At 48.7% G+C, this 17,092-nt stretch overlaps 1 protein-coding gene across 1 annotated transcript; it reads right to left on the minus strand.

Annotated features, from left to right (window-relative positions):
- Window positions 1-890: 890 nt before the first annotated feature.
- On the minus strand, window positions 891-17,092 carry Tfap2e (transcription factor AP-2 epsilon). Its single transcript, XM_046418789.2, has 7 exons — window positions 17,066-17,092; window positions 16,273-16,755; window positions 15,675-15,726; window positions 5,516-5,738; window positions 4,120-4,238; window positions 3,102-3,243; window positions 891-2,047 (listed from the first exon to the last, which is right to left on the minus strand). The coding sequence occupies exons 1-7, from the start codon at window positions 17,090-17,092 to the stop codon at window positions 1,765-1,767; spliced, it is 1,329 nt and encodes a 442-aa protein (XP_046274745.1). The 3' UTR covers window positions 891-1,764.

Genomic DNA, 17,092 nt, shown 5'->3' on the forward strand with positions numbered 1-17,092 from the left:
AGGAGAATTGGCAATAAAGAAAATGGAAGTAGGGGTGTAGCAACCTTTTAGAAACTCACTTGGCTGGAAGTGTTGCTCAGTGGTATAGTACCTGCCTAATATTGGTGAGTCCTCAGGCTCAATCTTCAGCATTGTAAATAGCAAAACAAATTTCAAATGCAAAGGAAATAAATAGATGGGGAAAGGATTTATGTTTTATAAGAGATCCTACAAGGGGCTAGGGATATAGCTCAGTTGGTAGAGAGCTTGCTTCGCATGTACCAGGTCCTGGGTTCAATCCCCAGCACCACACACACACACACACAAAAAAAAAAAAAAAAAAAGGAAGAAGAAGATATGTGTGCTTGAGGAACACTCTAGTAGACAATTCAATAGGGAGGGAGAGATTAAAAATGCAGGACAAAAAAAAAAAAAAAAGATGCCCAAAGAGTGAAATCCTCAAGAAAAGAGTTGAATTAGTATTGGCCTGATAATCTCAATCTCTCTCTCTCTCTCTCTCTCTCTCTCACACACACACACACACACACACACACACACACACACATACACACACACAGTCACCAGCATTCACACGGACACATACAAACCTACCACCAACAGTCATGGCAACACAGTACAGACAGCTAATAGCCAAGATGACCCATTCACCTACAGGCCAGCAAGTCACAATAATACACAAACAGTATTCACTTGACACACACAGATAGCCAGATAGATCCACATCTGGACTCCCTAGGTATCCACACCACTCCTAATGTGTTCCCCATTAAGGACCCTTTCTTGCCCCAAGTCCTTCCTAAATCCCAGGTTCTGCCTCTACTCAGTGATCTCAAAGGAGGGAAATCCAGGCCCCAGGACTGAAGAAGGACAGGAAGGGCTTCATAGCCAAGGTCAGGTTTTATTAAGAGACTGAGGAAGCAATCTGAGAGATGGGGAGGTGTTTCAACTGTAGGGTGGAGAGAAACAGCAAATACAAAACCCTGTGATGACATCAGGGTGCCTGACATACCTTTCTTCCCTCCCAGCCCATGCACAGCTCTCTGTGAGCAAAACACCCTCTCTGTCCTGGTCCTGATGGTCCTCTCAGAGAATGAGCAGAAAACAGTGAAATAAATCCCCAACTCACTGGGATAAGTAAGTTGTGCTCGACATTTTTAAACTTTCAAATTTAATTACATCATACATAAATAAATAGGACAAATAGCAACAGGGCTGTGACGCGCAGCCTGGATTCAAGTTCTGCAAGTTGTGCTTTGTCTTTGTTCCACTAGGGCTTCTCCTGCCCTTTGCTTCAAGAATGGAAAGGGTTCACAAAGCCCACTGGGACCTCCTTCCAGCACCTCTTTTCTGGGGTAGGAGATTCTGGGATGAGGCTTACTAGCTCTTCAGTAGCACCTCTGATTTGTTAACAATGTCCTCCAGCTATTATTAAAAAGCAGAAAACCTCGGCCCCTAGGAGCCCACTGCTGCCCAGACTCCCTAAAGGGTAGGGCTCTGCTCCTCAAGCTAGACTTTTTCATACCAATTTCCTGTCCAAGCCCTTTTTAGCAAAGGTCAGACAATTGCACACGTGAGACAGATACCTGGGCTCTTACCAACAGACCACCTCCCTTGCTCCTATCCAGAGCCCTAACTGGGGTTTCTGGATGAATGTTCTTTTTCTGGCCTGACTCTAATCCCACCTTTTAGTCCTTTCAGGGCCACCTTAGGAGCTAAGTCTCAACTCAGGGCTTGGGAGCCCCTTAGGATGAATGAGAGATTCGGTTATTTCCGATGTTTGGCATCCTTCTCTGAAGCCTTGGTTTCACCATGCCCACTGCCTACACTGGTTAGAAACATCTTGTCCAGTCCCTTGAGTGACTCCAGCAGGTAGTTCTGGAAGGCGGTGAGGGCAGCACAGATGGCAGGCCCTCCAAAGCCGTGGGTGATGAGGCTAAAGTGTGTCAGGCAACTCTGCACTCCAGGCTCCAGGATGAGTGCTGGGCGGCTGTTGCCCAATGGGGAGCGATCCTGAGCCATCAAGTCAGCAAACTCCTTGCAGATCTGCCTGGTGGGGGAAGGAAGGTCAGAAGTTAAAGGACAAGGCTCTGGGCCCAGAGAAGAATCTGTGTTCTGGGTTCTTAGATTACACAATTGCTTGCCTCTCCCAACAGTCTACAAATGATGATTATACTCATTTCACAGAAAAGAAAACCAAGGTTCAGAGAAGTAACCGAGTAGCCCAATATCATACAGCCAGTAAACAGCACGTGCTCCACGTACTGGGCTGTGCTCTCCCTGTGGATGTCCTGACCACATTCAGAGCTCAGCTCAACTTCTTTCTGCCTTATTCAGAAAACTTGCCTTGATCCTCTCAACTACCCCAAAAACCCAGTGCTTCACGGAACCTTGTCTTTTGAAATTATTAGGGAACCACAAAATTTGCCTTACACAATTGAAATATTATCTAGCAGCAGAGATTGAGGTCAGATGCTGTGCCAAGTACACTATATACATCATCTAATGATTTTTAAAACAAATCTATACCTGTCATATGGATGAGGAAACTGATTTCAGACAGGTTAGATGACCTGTCATGGGGACTGAGCTGGGATATGAGTCCAACTCCAGTCTGCAGTCATTATCCATTTCTCTGTGAACCCCATATGTGGCTCAGGCAAGAGGATCAGTCATCACTCTTCTTTGTCACCAAGAAACCCAGCCAGCATCTTAGACATTACTGGGACTCAGGAAGCACTTGGTATGTGAACTGATTCATGAATGAGGTGGAATCCACCATAGATGGGCTTTTTCCAACACAATATAAGCAGCCTCCCAGGTCTCTCCATTTGGTAATCCCATGAGTCTGGTTCTCTTCTAACTAGGTCTGAAAGTAATGAACATGGTGCCCAAATATACCCACCTGTGGTGCCAGGTATTCTTGTGCAGCATGCAGGAGGGTGCCCTTGTGACCCTAAGCAGGGAGTCCAGATGTGCCTGTGTGTGGTGCAGTGTGCCACGTACGTGTACATGTGCTCACAGTTGGGCCCACTGTGCCCAGATCTGAGGTCTGTGTCTGTGCATTGCACTCCTGACAGCCTGTGTAGAGTGCCCTCACTCACTTGGCGGCCAGCAGCATGCTCTTGCGGCTGTGCAGTTCCCCCGGGTCAGCGTGCTGTCGGCACAGGTACTCAGCGGCTGCTTTGGCTGGGAACTCAGTCTCACAGACGTAGCCAAAGTCTCGAGCCAGGTGCACAGCCTCTCCTGTGGGGATCAGAGCTGTCACTACTACCAGGTGTGCCTCTGAGCCTGGAACCCAGCCTTGAACCTCTGACCCCCTGGCCAGGGGGCAACCTGCCCCATCCCACTTCTGAAGATACCAACTTCTGAAGATACCTGCCTCTGATTTCCTGCACCTGCCCAGATTTAGCCTCAATTCCATTACCCTCTCTTGGGACTACAGGGGTTGGGCCTGGAACTTCCAGAGACAGAGCCCAGAGTCATTGACCTCCAGGGAAGAGGGCTGTCCCCCTCCCATCTACATACCACAGCCAAACACTGGCTGTGCCTTTCCCTACACACAAACGCACACACCCCCATAAGTAGCTCTCCACTGCATGTGCACACATATGCATAGATGTGCAAGGTGATATAGTGTCCCTCAGTATCCTCAAGGGACTGGTTCTAGGATTCCCTGAAAATGCCCAAATCCATGGATGCTCAAGTCCCTTACATACAATGGCACACAGTATCTGCATCTAATCTATACACATCCTCCTGTATACTTGAAATCATCTCTAGATTGCTTGTGATAGCTAATACAAAGTAAATAGTTGTACTGTATTGTTTAAGGAATAAATGACAAGCAAAAGGTCTGTTCATGTTCACTAGAGGTAGAATATTTTCCAAACATTGTCAAACCATGGTTGGTTAAATTCTCAGATGGAACCCGCAGATACAGAGGGCCAACTGTGCACACATATCACATACATGCCGTCTTACACATGACACAGAGATACTGCAGTGCTTACACGAATACACACATGACTAAACACACCCTCCTGCATTAGAGACAAGTCATGCCAGGTGACACAGACCTCCTCACACTCATGCTCAAGCCCACCTTCAGTTCTCACTCACCCTCCACCAATGAGGTCAGCAGTGTCACATTGGCAGCCTTCCGACGGCCAGCTGGCAGGTTGAGCCCAATCTTCTCTAGCCTTTCCCGTAGACACCGACCCCCATTCTTGGACTTGGCTCTTGATATGCAGAGAGAGAGAGACAGACACACAACTATGAAGACAAGAGAGAAGCCTGTGGGCTAAGTGGTCCTTACAGGGCCTTGTTGCCTGCACCAACCCCTGTTGAGGCTTAGGTTTGGCTTTGGAGATTCTCTAGGGTCTCTTAGCAAGATCCCAAACTCTTTCTAACTTTACTGGTTTTGCAGTCAAGATTGGCTTAGGGGGGCCCAGCACCTGGCTCCAAGATTCCCTCTCTTCTTCCCAGTCCTCGATAGCCCAGGGTGGAGAAGGACAGCATCACAGGGTCCTTTTCCCCACCTTAGCACATTTGTTGGGGATGCACAGATCCACAAGAGACACAGGGACATAGACAGGGAGACACAGGTACACACACACAGTCACTCAGGACTCAGACCCACAAACACATAGATGAGGCACATTGAGGGCCAAGAATACAGAGACACCAAGAGATACACATGCAGAGACCCAAGACAGACCCATGATAACATCAAATCAAGATCCCAGAGACATATGTACAGATACTCAGTCCCTCCAGGAAGCTCAAATTATCCAGGAATACAGAGACACCTCTACAAATGTGGTGCCCACACAGAAGTACAGGCAAGCAAACATACACAACACTACCTGCACATGCACATACAATCACACACACACAGAATAGGACACACTCTAGGCCATACATTGCCACTTAGTAACAGGATGCTCACACTAATGGAAACATATACTTCTAGCCATCCCCTAACTCACAAACACACACCATCCTGAGACTCATCAAAACTTATAGCCCTGAAGCAGAAATACCCTTCCCAGGCACAAGGACACGCAGAGAAATACACAGCAATGAAGACAAACTGATAACTACCATGCTCCCATCCCCAGCACACATACACCAGTGAGGTCTATGCTACAGGGCCTTAGGTGCTGGGGTACCTTTTGGGGGAGGGGGGTGTAGATGACACTCTCTCTTCCCCAGACCCAGCCTCGTCCATTCTTTCCAACATGGATAAGTCCTTCATGCTTTCTCTGTGGCTGGGCTTTTTTCCACCCCCCCCACCACCACCACAATCCCAAAGGCCTGTGGGAACTACTGGAGACCTGGGTCTGCCTCCCAGCACATGTGTGATCTGGAGTCCCTGGGCCTTCCTCCTCCCAGGAGACTGAGTGGGGATGATGTTTGGGTAGGAGTGAGGCTGGCCCCCTTTCAGATGCCCTCAGAAGGTCTGAGGAAACCAGGGATTGTGGGCTGTGCAGTGGTTGTGGGTTGGCCTTCCTACCTGCGGAGGACGCCCCCCAGGAGGGAGGCGTTGAGGCACTCAGGAGGTGAGAGTCGCCGCTGTACTTCCCCCACGGTCACCTTGTACTTGGATGTTGAGCTGAGCAAGGAAAGCCGTCCAGGCACGGAGCAGAAGACCTCACTGGGGTTGGTGATGCCGCCAACCAGGCTGTCTTTGGCCAATGAGAGGGCCGAAAGGCTGCTGGCTTTGGAGGGGATGGGGACTGTGGAGTGGAAGCAAGGGAAGAGAGAGTGGGGGACACTGAGCAGCAGCCACAGGTCAGCCACCAGCCAGCTGGGGAGCAGGCACATTCCTGACTCACCAACCATGCACCTTAAGAGACCCCAGTATCCCTGCTTTACAAAGGGAGAAACTGAGGCACACTGAGGTTAAAGTGATACACCAAGTCCACTCAGCTAACAGGTGTGTACCTGGACCCACAGCTGTCTGGCTGTTGAACCCATGTCCTCTAAAGTCCCCAGCATGGTTCCCTCTTTAAACTCAGCTTCAACATATTGCTAGTTTTTGGTGGGTGCCATCAGAGAAGGAGCTGGATGTGAGGAAATGGAGTCTGAGCTGGAGGCAGGATTCCTGGGTCACCACAACAGGGTCATCCTGTCTGAGCAATCACCGAGAGTCTTTAATACATTCCCACCTCCTGAGATCAATGAGGGGGTTGGAAGCTTCAGACTGCCCCCATCCTGGGACCAGGAGATTATAGACCTATTAAGCTTCCAGCCCTGTTCCCCTTCCTGTTAGGTCACTCTGGGATGCTGTAGGAAATGAATAAAAAAATAAACCCAAAAGTGCCCTTGCTTGGATACTTCTTAATTATTTATGAAAGGCAGGGAAGGGAAACAATAGTTAATCCATTTTGCCGAATTGTACCAGATGTGGAACACCTATAAAAACGTTAAAAATAGCCAAGTAGTCACCACTTACAGTTCCACACCTGTAATCCCAGCAACTCAGGAGGATGAGGCAGGAGGATTACAAGTTCAAAGCCAGCCTCAGCAAAAACCCTAAGCAATTTGGTGAGACTCAAAAGAAAAAATAAAAAGGTCTGGGGATGTGGCTCAGTGGTAAAGCTCCTCTGAGTTCAATCCCCAGTACCAAAACAAAAATAAATAAATAATTAAATGTAATATGTAATACAATCACACGGCATAATATAGTTATGTAATAATAAAAATATAATTATATGTAATTTAATAATTATAATAATACTAATTAATATTAACAAGGTATAAGATTATTAATATTATTAATAATATTAATAATATTAATAAAGTATAAGATCTAAATCATGACTCCCAACATATTTTAATATAACTGTGTCAATTTTGTTGAAATATTAATGGAATTTAAAACTTAGAGATTAATGGATTAATTTTCTAAAACTCAGATACTCTTGGCTCTAAAAGAAAGTTCTTCCCAAAGTCTAACCTCCATCTTCCTGCTTAACTGCAGGGAGAGGGGAGAATATTGAGGCACTTGCTTCTTCAGAGGAACCCCTTAGGTTTCTGTTCTTTCAAGGAACTGAGAGCTTCAAAAGACAAGGCTGTGTGTGTGTGTGTGTGTGTGTGTGTGTTGGCAGTAGGAATCAAGTGAGGAGTCTGAGGTTAATAATTACTGAGCACACACTATGCTGTGTGTTCACATAGATAACCCCCCTGAGCCCTTAGAACAACCCACAAGGGAGCTACCCTTACTCCCATTCTACAGAGGAGGAGGCTAAAGCCCAGAAAGGTGAAGTCAGTGAGCCACAGATCACTTAGCTGGTAAAATGAGAACCAAAAGCCAACCCATCGTGGTCTCAAAAGCAGTGCCCTGAGCCTTTCCACCAAATGGCTGATCACGTGTGTGATAAGAACCATGCTACATCTTGGGAATACAGAGGTAAACAAGGCTAACCCAGTTAGCTTAGAATTAGCTAATTCTGCCTAGCGTGGCAGAGCCCCACCCTCCACCCTTCCTGGATGATATCCCCATCTTCCACCCAGCTGCCCAGCCAGACACCCTCCGCATTTCTCTGGCCCACATGCCCATCTACACCATGTCCTACAGTGTCCGCATCCTAACTTGCCTGGGACGCTGCCTCTTTTATGCACAGACAGACACTTGCTCACTTCCCACCTGAATTTCATCACAGGTCTTCTGTGGTGCCCCTGCTCTGTTGCAGAGGGATCTTTCTAAGTCATGCATCACTTCACAGCCTTAAGCCTATCAATGGCTGGACAGTTCCCTGAGGATCAATCCCCAACTCCACAGCTGTGCAGAATGATGTCACCTGCTGTCAATGAGGACCAACTATATACCATATGCTGTACATGAACAGCTCTGAGGAGAAGAGCTGATGTCCATATCCCATGTCAAAAGGAAGAAATGGAAAGTTCAAAGAGGTTAAAATGGCACAGCAAGGAAGGAGCAGAACTCACTCTGTCTCCCAACTCCAAAGCTCATGTCCTTGACCACGATGCTACAGTGGCCTCCTTCACCCTTCTTGGTGTTTTGGCTCCTGCCTACTGGTCTTGCCTGGTCCCCATTTGTCCTCCAGGCCCTAGATTCACATTGACCAGTAGAAATATATTATGAGCCACATATGTAAACTCCCAGACCTGCTCATGTGTGCATGAGAATGCTTATCCCTAGGTCCCTCTTCACCTGTGCCCCTCTGCCTTGAGGGGACTTGGGACGATAGAACTATTCTATAGCTGGATTGTTTTAGTGGTTTCATGACTACATATATATATTTGTCAAAACTCACAGAAATAGACATTTCGAAAGGGCCAACTGCACTGTATTTATTTTTTTTTTTTAATATTTATTTTTTAGTTCTCAGCGGACACAACATCTTTGTTTGTATGTGGTGCTGAGGATCGAACCCGGGCCGCACCCATGCCAGGCGAGCGTGCTACCGCTTGAGCCACATCCCCAGCCCCAACTGCACTGTATTTAAAAAAATAAACCTACAAATTGATCAATTAGCAATAAAAAGGACAAAGTGACTGTCCTTCCTCCCATCTCTCCTAGTCAGAGGGAGGGATCAGAGAAACAAAATTTTTTCTCTCTTCCATCCAATTGTTATTAAAACTGGAATCCCCTGAGGCCAGGCCAGTGACAGGGGAGAGAGACCAAGGCTTTGTGAAGCTGTTTGTGCATGTGCAAATATGGGTGTGTGTCCCAGAAGTGACCATACACAAAATTATTTGCCCTTGTCATAGAGCAATGAGGATGAGATTGTCCATGTGTACATACACTCAATACTCAGCCACAGCTCTGTATACAGACACAGTCTCTGCCCTCCTTGAGGGTGACCACATGCATATGGACACACACAAGTGCCTTATCCTGTCAATGGTATATTTATGCAAACTAGGTGCAGCCATGTGTGTGAAATGGCAAGGGACATATGTGTCTATGAATAACAGACCTTGCTGTTTCCCCTACCTGTCCCTTTTCCTTCAGAACCTCTTTCCTCAAAAACAGCAAGAGGGATGGAGTTCAAGATTAGGGAAGCTGGGGAGGGGGCCATCATGTAGCGGGGAATTAAACTAGCCCAGACTGCAGAGCAGGGACATTGGTGGTCTCCCACACCCACAGGACAGTTCCCACCACAGTGATTCCTGAAGCTGAGATGGTCTGCCCGTGGTGTGCCCCTGGTCACACAGGCAGAAGCCATTCATGTACTCCCAAGGCTCAGAGCTGATGCAAGAGCTCTCAGTTATTCAACTCACATACCCAAGTCACACTCTATCCACAGGTGGTAGATACAGTCTGGCTACTAAATCTGGGGGTATGCAACAGACTCTCAGAAAGCTTGTTAAAATTGCAATTCCTTCTAGAACAAAACAGAGGAGAAAAATCTTCATGACCTTGGGTTGGGAACATAGTTATAACACCAAAAGCATGACCCATAAAAGCAAATAACTATAAATTGGATTTTGTCCAAATTCAAAATTTGGGGGGCTGGGTGGTGGCTCAGTGGTAGAGTACTTTTTGCCTAGCACACGTGAGGCACTGGGTTCAATCCTCAGCACCACATAGAAATAAATAAAGAAAATAAAGATATAGTGTTCATCACAACTAAACATATTTTTTTTAAAAATTCAAAATTTTTGTCCCTCAAAGGATGCTATTAAGAAAATAAACCACTGTAACACAGTGGTGGACTGCTTGCTCTCATGTGTGAGGCACTGGATTCGATCCTCAGCACCACATAAAAATAAATAAACAAAACAAAGACATTGTGTCCAAGTGTAACTAAAAAATATTTTTTAAAAAAGGAAAATAAATAGATGAGGTATCAGGCTAGAAAAAAATGCTTGCAAATCATATAAATCTGATAAAAGATGTGTGTTCAGAACATATAAAAAAGAGCCCTCTTATCTCAACAAGATAACAACCTAGTTAGAAAACAACAAAATATGTGAAGACATTTCATCAAATATGATAGATGAATGACTAATAAACACAAGAAAAAGGGCTCAACAAAATTAGTCATTAGAAAAATGCAAATTAGGCATGGTGGTGAAAGTCTGTAATCCCAACTCCCTGGGAGGCTGAGACAGAAGATCACAAGTTTGAGGCCAGCCTTAGCAATTTAGTGAGACCCTGTCTCAAAATTCAAATATATATATATATATGACTGGGGACATAATGTGCTCAGTGGTAGAGTGCCCCTGGGTGGTACAGTCCTCAAGAGAGAGAAATTAGGACTTTATTAAGATACCACTAGATGGTTATAACAAAAGACATACAATATCAAATGTATTTGAGGGTGTGCAGAAACTAGAACCCTCTTGTATTGCTGGTAAGAATATAAAAACTTAGTAAAGCTACTTCATTTATTTTTATTTTTTATTTTTTGGTACCCAGGATTGAACCAGGGACACTTAAACACTGAGCCACATCCCCAGTCCTTTTTATATTTTGTTTAGAGACAGGGTCGTGCTAAGTTGCTGAAGCTGGCTTTGAACTTGTGATCCTCCTGCCTCAGCCTCCCCAGTCACTGGGATTACACCTTACCCAGCCAGTAAAGCCACAAAGCCAGTAAAGCTGTTTTAGAAAACAGCTTGGGGGGCTGGGGATGTGGCTCAAGTTGTGGCGCTCTTGCCTAGCGTGCGTGAGGCCCTGGGTTCGATTCTCAGCACCACATAAAGTAAAATAAAGATATTGTGCCCACCTAAAACTAAAAAATAAATTAAAAAAAGAAAACAGCTTGGGCCAGGTATGGTGGCACACACCTGTAATCCTAGTGACTTGGGAGGCTGAGGCAGGAGGAATGAAAGTTCAAAGCCTGCCTCAGCAACTCAATGAGGCCCTAAGCAACTTAGTAAGAACTTTAAAAGGGTTGGGACAGGGCTGGGAATAGAGCCCAGTTGGTAGAGTGCTTGTCTCATATGCACAAGGCTCTGGATTCAGTCCCCAGAACCACACACACACACAAAAGGGCTGGGACATAGCTCAGTGCTAAAGCGCCCCTGGGTTCAATCCCAGCATCAAAAATAAAGAAAGAAAGAAATCAAAATAAAATAGAAAACAGCTTGGCAGTTTCTTTAAAATTAAACATATATTTACCATATAGTCCAAAGATTTCATATCCAGGAATTTTCCCAACAGCAATGAACACAGGTCTACCCAAAGTCAAGTATATGAATGTCTACAGCAATTCCTAATTGCCAAAAAGTGGAAACAACTCAAGTGCTCATCAAGTGACCAATGGTTAAATAAAATATGTTGCTGGATGTGGTTGGTGGTGCACACCTAAAATCCCAGGGACTCAGGAGGCTGAGGCAAGAGGATTGCAAATTCAAGTCAGCCTGAGCAACTTAGTGAGGCCTTAAGTAACTGAAAATTACTTAATGAAACATTAAAAGGGCTGGGAATGTAACTCAGTGTTATAGCAGCACTCTGGGTTCAATTCCCCAACCTCTGACCCCCCAAAAGTGTGTTACATATAGTAGAATACTACTCAGCAATGAAAAGAAGAAAAGTTACTAATATATGTTACAAGGATGAGCCTCAAAAACACAATGCTAAGTAAAAGAAGCTAGAACTGGAAAAGTCTGCATATAATCTATTCTATTTATACAACATGTTCAGAATATGCAAATTTACAGACAGATCAGTGATTGCCTAAGGCTTGGCGGGAGAATAAAGATTAACTACAAATGGGAATGAAGAAATTTTGAGGGGTGACAAATGTCTCAAAATAGATTGTGCTAACGGTTATACAACTCTGTACATTTTACTAAAAGTAAATAATATTCATACAACAAATGAATTTTAGCTATGTAAATGTTTCCTCAATCAATCAGTTAAAGTGCAAGTTCTAGGACCATACTTTAGGGATTCTTATTCAGATGTGGGGAGGTGCCCAGAAACAGCCTTTTTTTTTTTTTTCAGTTGCAAATGGACGAAATACCTTTATTTTATTTTTATGTGGTTCCAGGGATTGAACCCAGTGCCTCAAGCATGCTAGGCAAGTGCTCTATCACTGAGTCACAACCTCAGGCCCCCCCCCCCAAACAGATTTTTTTTTTTTTTGCACCAGGGATTGAACCCTGGAGTGCTTAACCACTGAGTCACATCCCAGGCCCTTTTTATTTTTTGTTTTGAGACAGAGAGACTTGCTAAGTTGCTTAGGGTCTCAATAAATTGCTGAGGCTGGCTTTGAACCTGAGATCCTCCTGCCTCAGCCTCTGGAGCTGCTGGGATTATAGGCGAGTGCACAGGGCCTAGCCAGAACTACATTTTTAGCCAGCACCACCAGGGGATCTTGATGCCTTTGCTTCTGTAGTTCACACTTAGGGTCCCAGGAGTCCAAAGCCTTGAGTGTGTGGCTGCAGCAGGAGAAAGGCAAACAGGAGGGGCAGTGACCCTTCCCCTCAGCCTTCTTGTGTCTCCTCTACCCCAGTAGGACCTGCTGGTTAAGTTTCCTTCTCAACAACTGCAAGAGGATTTCTTTTAAACATACTCTCATCCCTTCTCCCCCCTTCTTCACACTCTTCCATGGCTCCCGCTGTCCTCAGGTTAAGTCCAAACTATCTGCATTGCCACTGTTTTTTTTCTAGAGCAGACAGCAGCCTGGGAGGCAAGTAAGGAAGGGTTATGGAAGTGCAGGGTTAGATTCTGTCTTTGTGTAAGATTTTGATATTATGTTTGTTATTATCTTGATTCATGCGGTGAGTGCCTCACTCCTTAACTTTCAGAACCTTCCCAGAGCCCAAGAAGGCAGAGGAGCTAGTGACATCAGCCACTGTAGGGGAGACCCCCTGAGACTGAACAATTGATTCTCCTGCTTTCCAAGGGGGCAATCACCCACTCTCTTTTGGGAGAGAAGGAGGGATGCAATTCAATTCTTAACTCTAAACCACGCCCCTCCAGCTGTGACTGTATAACATGAAACCTACAGGAACTTTGACTCTTTTTATCCTATCTGGTTTTCCCACAGAAAGGGCATTTGCACATGCTTTTTACCCAGTGCCGTAAAAGTAGATCGGCTCTTTCCATACTCCCTCTCCCAATGTACTCAGACTTAAAATCCCATCACCTAGTACCCACTGAGCACCCACCCACTGCACCTGGCTAAAATCTCTCTTCTAGGAAGCCTCCTGACCTCAGGCGCTTTGCGGCTGGCTCGGCTCATTGTCCTGTGAGTTCCTATGGTGTCTTGTACAGACACCCTTACCCACCCACCCCGCCTTTCTTGACTGGAAAATATTTCTGCGCAGCTCTTTCCCCTGCCATTACCGCCTGCTTTCTGTTTCTCTGGGACCGGTTGCAAAACTGGAGGTGACAACTGTGCGCAGAAAATGGAGGGCTCCCAACTTCCCCTCTGTTAGGCCTTAATCCAGTCTGCCACCCCCAAACCCAAGTTGTGGCTGCAAGGGGCAGACGTGGAAGTGTGTGGTGGGTCTGCGCGTCGCCGGCCCTCCTCTCCAGGGCAAGTGCCTGGAATCTGCCAAGATTGCATAATCCCGGGCTGGGCCCCTAGGGCTTCCAGGCTCGCACCCGGGTGGCACAGGTGAGATGGAGGCCCAAGGATCTGTCTGCTGTGGGCTGGGGCGACCCGGGTTTCTTACGCAGGACCCTAACCCTTTGTAACGCAGCCGCCCCTCTAGCCAAGGCTGGAGGACCTGGAAGAGTCCAGGTGGCCAAGAGTAACTTTCTATAATTAAGGCCCCCGGGCAGAGTGGGGTCCCTCATCGCACCCGGCGGGCGCTGGAGCTCCCAAGGAAACAACAGGGACTTCCAGTGCTCTCCGAAGGGTCCGAAGACGAAGAAAGGCGCTAACCCATTGCATAGTTGGAGACCCGCGGGGCTAGAGGTGAGGCCGGGTCCCGCAGCGATCGCTGAGGACCAGGGCAAACTGCCCGCTGCGCGGGGGGTGACGAGGCTCCTGGGTGCAGGACTGAAGGTGGGCCATCGTCGGCACAGCGGCTGCTCTAGGTGGACACCGCGGGAGCCAGCAGTACTTTGGCTTTTGCGAGGACCGCAAGCTCAGGCACCGACTCTCTACTCCCCAAACGTCTGCCTGGAGGCCGATTGGCTAATTCTCGGCGCAAGGACGAAGCACTTCCTCCCGCCGAGCGCTCGGGGCCCTGGCCCCTTTATTCCTGTTTTGCTGCAGCGCCTTGGGCTGTAACTCAGGTTCCCCGCTTAGGTTACCGGCTTTCCACCTCGCTCCGCTAGGCCACCTGAGATCTGGCACTGCCATCCACCAGGTGTGCGAACTCACGTCCGTGCCTCCTGCTGGCTCCATCAAGCCAGCTCGCAGAGCCCAGACACTCACTGTGTCCCTGGGACTGCCTTCGGGGCGCATCTAAGATTCAAGAGTTTTGGAACCTGATGTCCTTTGAAAGAAACCAGCTCTGGTTCCTAGCTATAATTCAGGATTAAGGTACTTTGAGTAAAAGCAGATTGTTTTACCCTTCCTCAGGACAGGCTTCCCAGAACTTGCCGGTGGGGAGCTCCAGGAATTGGGATGTCACCAATAGCTGAGGTTGTGAGGAGACCCCAGCAACTACACTGTGCACCCCACCCAGCTCAACTAGCAGGGCTTTGTTGGCTTAGTGGACAGCTCCTGTCCTGATAGAAGGTACTATCTCCAAGAGTCTTCCATTATACTTGGTCCACTGTTCTCGGGAGATAGGATCATCCTTGAAATTCCCCAGTTCCTGGCCCCCACCCAGGTTCAAGGACAGGTAACCTAGGTTCACTCACTCACTTGGTCCTCAGGCCCCAAAAGCCATTCAAGGTTGTGTCTCATACCCCTGATTTTACTAATGCAAAAGGACACCTGGAAAATTTACAGGAAGGGAATCTCACATGTCTAGAAATTATCAGATACCAAAGGATAAATTCCAAGACACAACAGAGATCCTGACACATACACTGAGAACTCCAAACAGAAATGTACCCCAAAGTACAAAGATGCAAATTACAAATACACTCACACTAACAAAGACATACCAAGAAATATCCGACACCTGGGAAAGGAACATGTGGACAGGTACAGGACTTTGAACTCTAACAGAGACAGGGACATCCAGGAGTACGCAGGCCCTGACCCACAAACATACAGCCTAATACAACAATATTCAGTTCTTCTAAGCCTACTAGCTGCAGGAAGCTCCTGCTGAAAGAAAATTCCCTAGCAGAAAACTGACAGGGCCTCAAGGCTCTTCAGGGAAGGAAGGGTAGGAGAGCCACTGCTAAGCTCCAAAATGCTAACGCTCTGTAAAGTGGAAATCATCCACAAAAATCTGTGGAACAACACTCCCATTCCCACCTCTTAGGAAATAGGGAAGTGGTTTAACTCGTTCTGCAAATTAACTCCAGATCCACAAGAGCGCCCTCCCCTTGGCGAGGGAAGGCCAGGCCCAGGAGTCACAGCCAAGGGAGCGGACCCAGCTCAGGCCACCGCAGGCGGCAGGTTTCAGGACAAAATCACAGACCCCGGCTCTACTGCCCAGCATCTAGCCAGGCTCGCAGCCTTCGCTGTCCCTCTAAGGGTTCGTGAAGAATGTTCAGAGGCCACCGAGCCTGGTGACGCACATGAGGCACTGGCGGCAGTGAAGAAAATGGGTCTGTGCTCCCTGGGCCTGCACTATCTCGCCTGGCTCTGCCCTGGCAGTTACACGCCATTCCTTACCTTTCTTTATCACAGACTGGTCCAGGAGGTTCATTCCCGGCTCATCCATGGCCTGCAAGTAGGTGAAGGTGGCAGTGAGGGCGTGAGTAAATCTAGTCGTCTGTTGCTTCCCAAGCCCCTGCTGCCCCTATCTCTGTCCGCTCAGCCCTGCGTGCAGCACAGCCGCCCGAGTGGGCGACGGGCGGGACAGGGATAGCGGTGGCTCGCACTATCTACCTGGCGCCAAGGTGGAATCCTGGGTACTCACCGTGGCTTAGACAAGCGACTACTGCGCCTCCCTTCGCTCCAGGAGCAGGATGCCCCAGAAGACGGCCCATCAGAGGGGAATGGATGCCCAACGTGGCTCAATGGCACACCCGAAGAAAGAGTGTGCCATTGCGCAGGCACCACGCATTGACAAAGTGCCAGGCTACCTTTAAACTGCGGGCAGTTTCTAAACCAGGACGTGGGATGTATCTTGGAGTCTCGAGTGGGAGGACTGGGAGAAAAGTTATGTCCCTACATTTGTCACTTTTAACCTCCAGCCAGGTTGCTAAATCGCCGCAGCCAGAGGGAGCGAGGGGAGGTGGGCAGCCATCCCAGACCCCTCGAGTCTCACCTGCAGATCTTCCAGGCCAGGTGGCGCCGCCAGCCCGGGAAGGCCCAGGGGCGCCTCAGCTAGGCCGTGCGCACCGTCGGCCAGGCTGTGCAGTAGCCGGGGCACTGCGGCGGCGTACTCACGGCGCGGGTCGAGACTCAGAGCGCGGGCGGGCGGCGCCAGCAAGCCGGGCGGCTCGTCGTGGGCGCGGGCGGCAGTGCGGGGCGCGGCCCAGGCAGCCTGCGGAGGTTGTGGCTGCGCCAGGGGCGTCAGGCCGCCGTATGGGTCCCCGGCCAGGTGGGGAAAGGCGGCGGCGGCGTCGGGCGCCTGGCCGTAGGGCAGTGGCGGCTGCGGGTAGGGCGGCGGGAAGTAGGGCGGCTGGAAGTCGGCGGCAGCTGCGGCCGCCGGCGTGTGGCAGAGCTGTGGCGCCGGTCCGTAGGCTGCCTGGGACAGAGACGACAGACGGGCCCCGCCAGCCGCTGCGCCGAGCCCGTCGGGGCGCTCCTGGGAAGGAAAGGGCGAGCTAGGTGACCCACGGGCAGCTGAAAGGACCCCAGCCAGAAAGGATCCTTCTTGGCTCCGGAGGATCCAGCTGCCGTCCGATCCTCTTCCTCGGGCCCAGTGTCTATCACCGAATGACCCGCGGGCGCGGGCGCAGGAGCCTCAGGCTGAGGCTACCTACCCACCTCCCTCTAAGCTCCCTCCCTCCGAGATTTCGTTGGCGCAAGGGCAGGAGGTTTGGAAGATGCAGCACGCGGGCTCCTCGATTCTCCGGCCAAGGGTGCCTGGTGCGGCGGGACCTGAGACTACTCACCATGGCGGAGTAAGTGTGCACCAGCAT

Source organism: Marmota monax, unplaced genomic scaffold (assembly GCF_021218885.2).
Source record: "Marmota monax isolate L192 unplaced genomic scaffold, Marmota_monax_Labrador192_F-V1.1 WCK01_AAM20220418_F8-fsc00008, whole genome shotgun sequence".
Taxonomy (NCBI): domain Eukaryota; kingdom Metazoa; phylum Chordata; class Mammalia; order Rodentia; family Sciuridae; genus Marmota; species Marmota monax.

Excerpts from the sequence above, each read along its gene's own strand:
- Tfap2e (XM_046418789.2), bottom strand. The coding sequence starts at position 17,092 with ATGCTGGTGCACACTTACTCCGCCATG. Across the intron at positions 5,739-15,674 it reads CCAGTCTGTGATAAAGAAAG|TCCCCATCCCCTCCAAAGCC; the intron begins GTAAGGAATGGC and ends TCCACTCCACAG. Across the intron at positions 3,244-4,119 it reads GCTGACCTCATTGGTGGAGG|GAGAGGCTGTGCACCTGGCT; the intron begins GTGAGTGAGAAC and ends TGATCCCCACAG.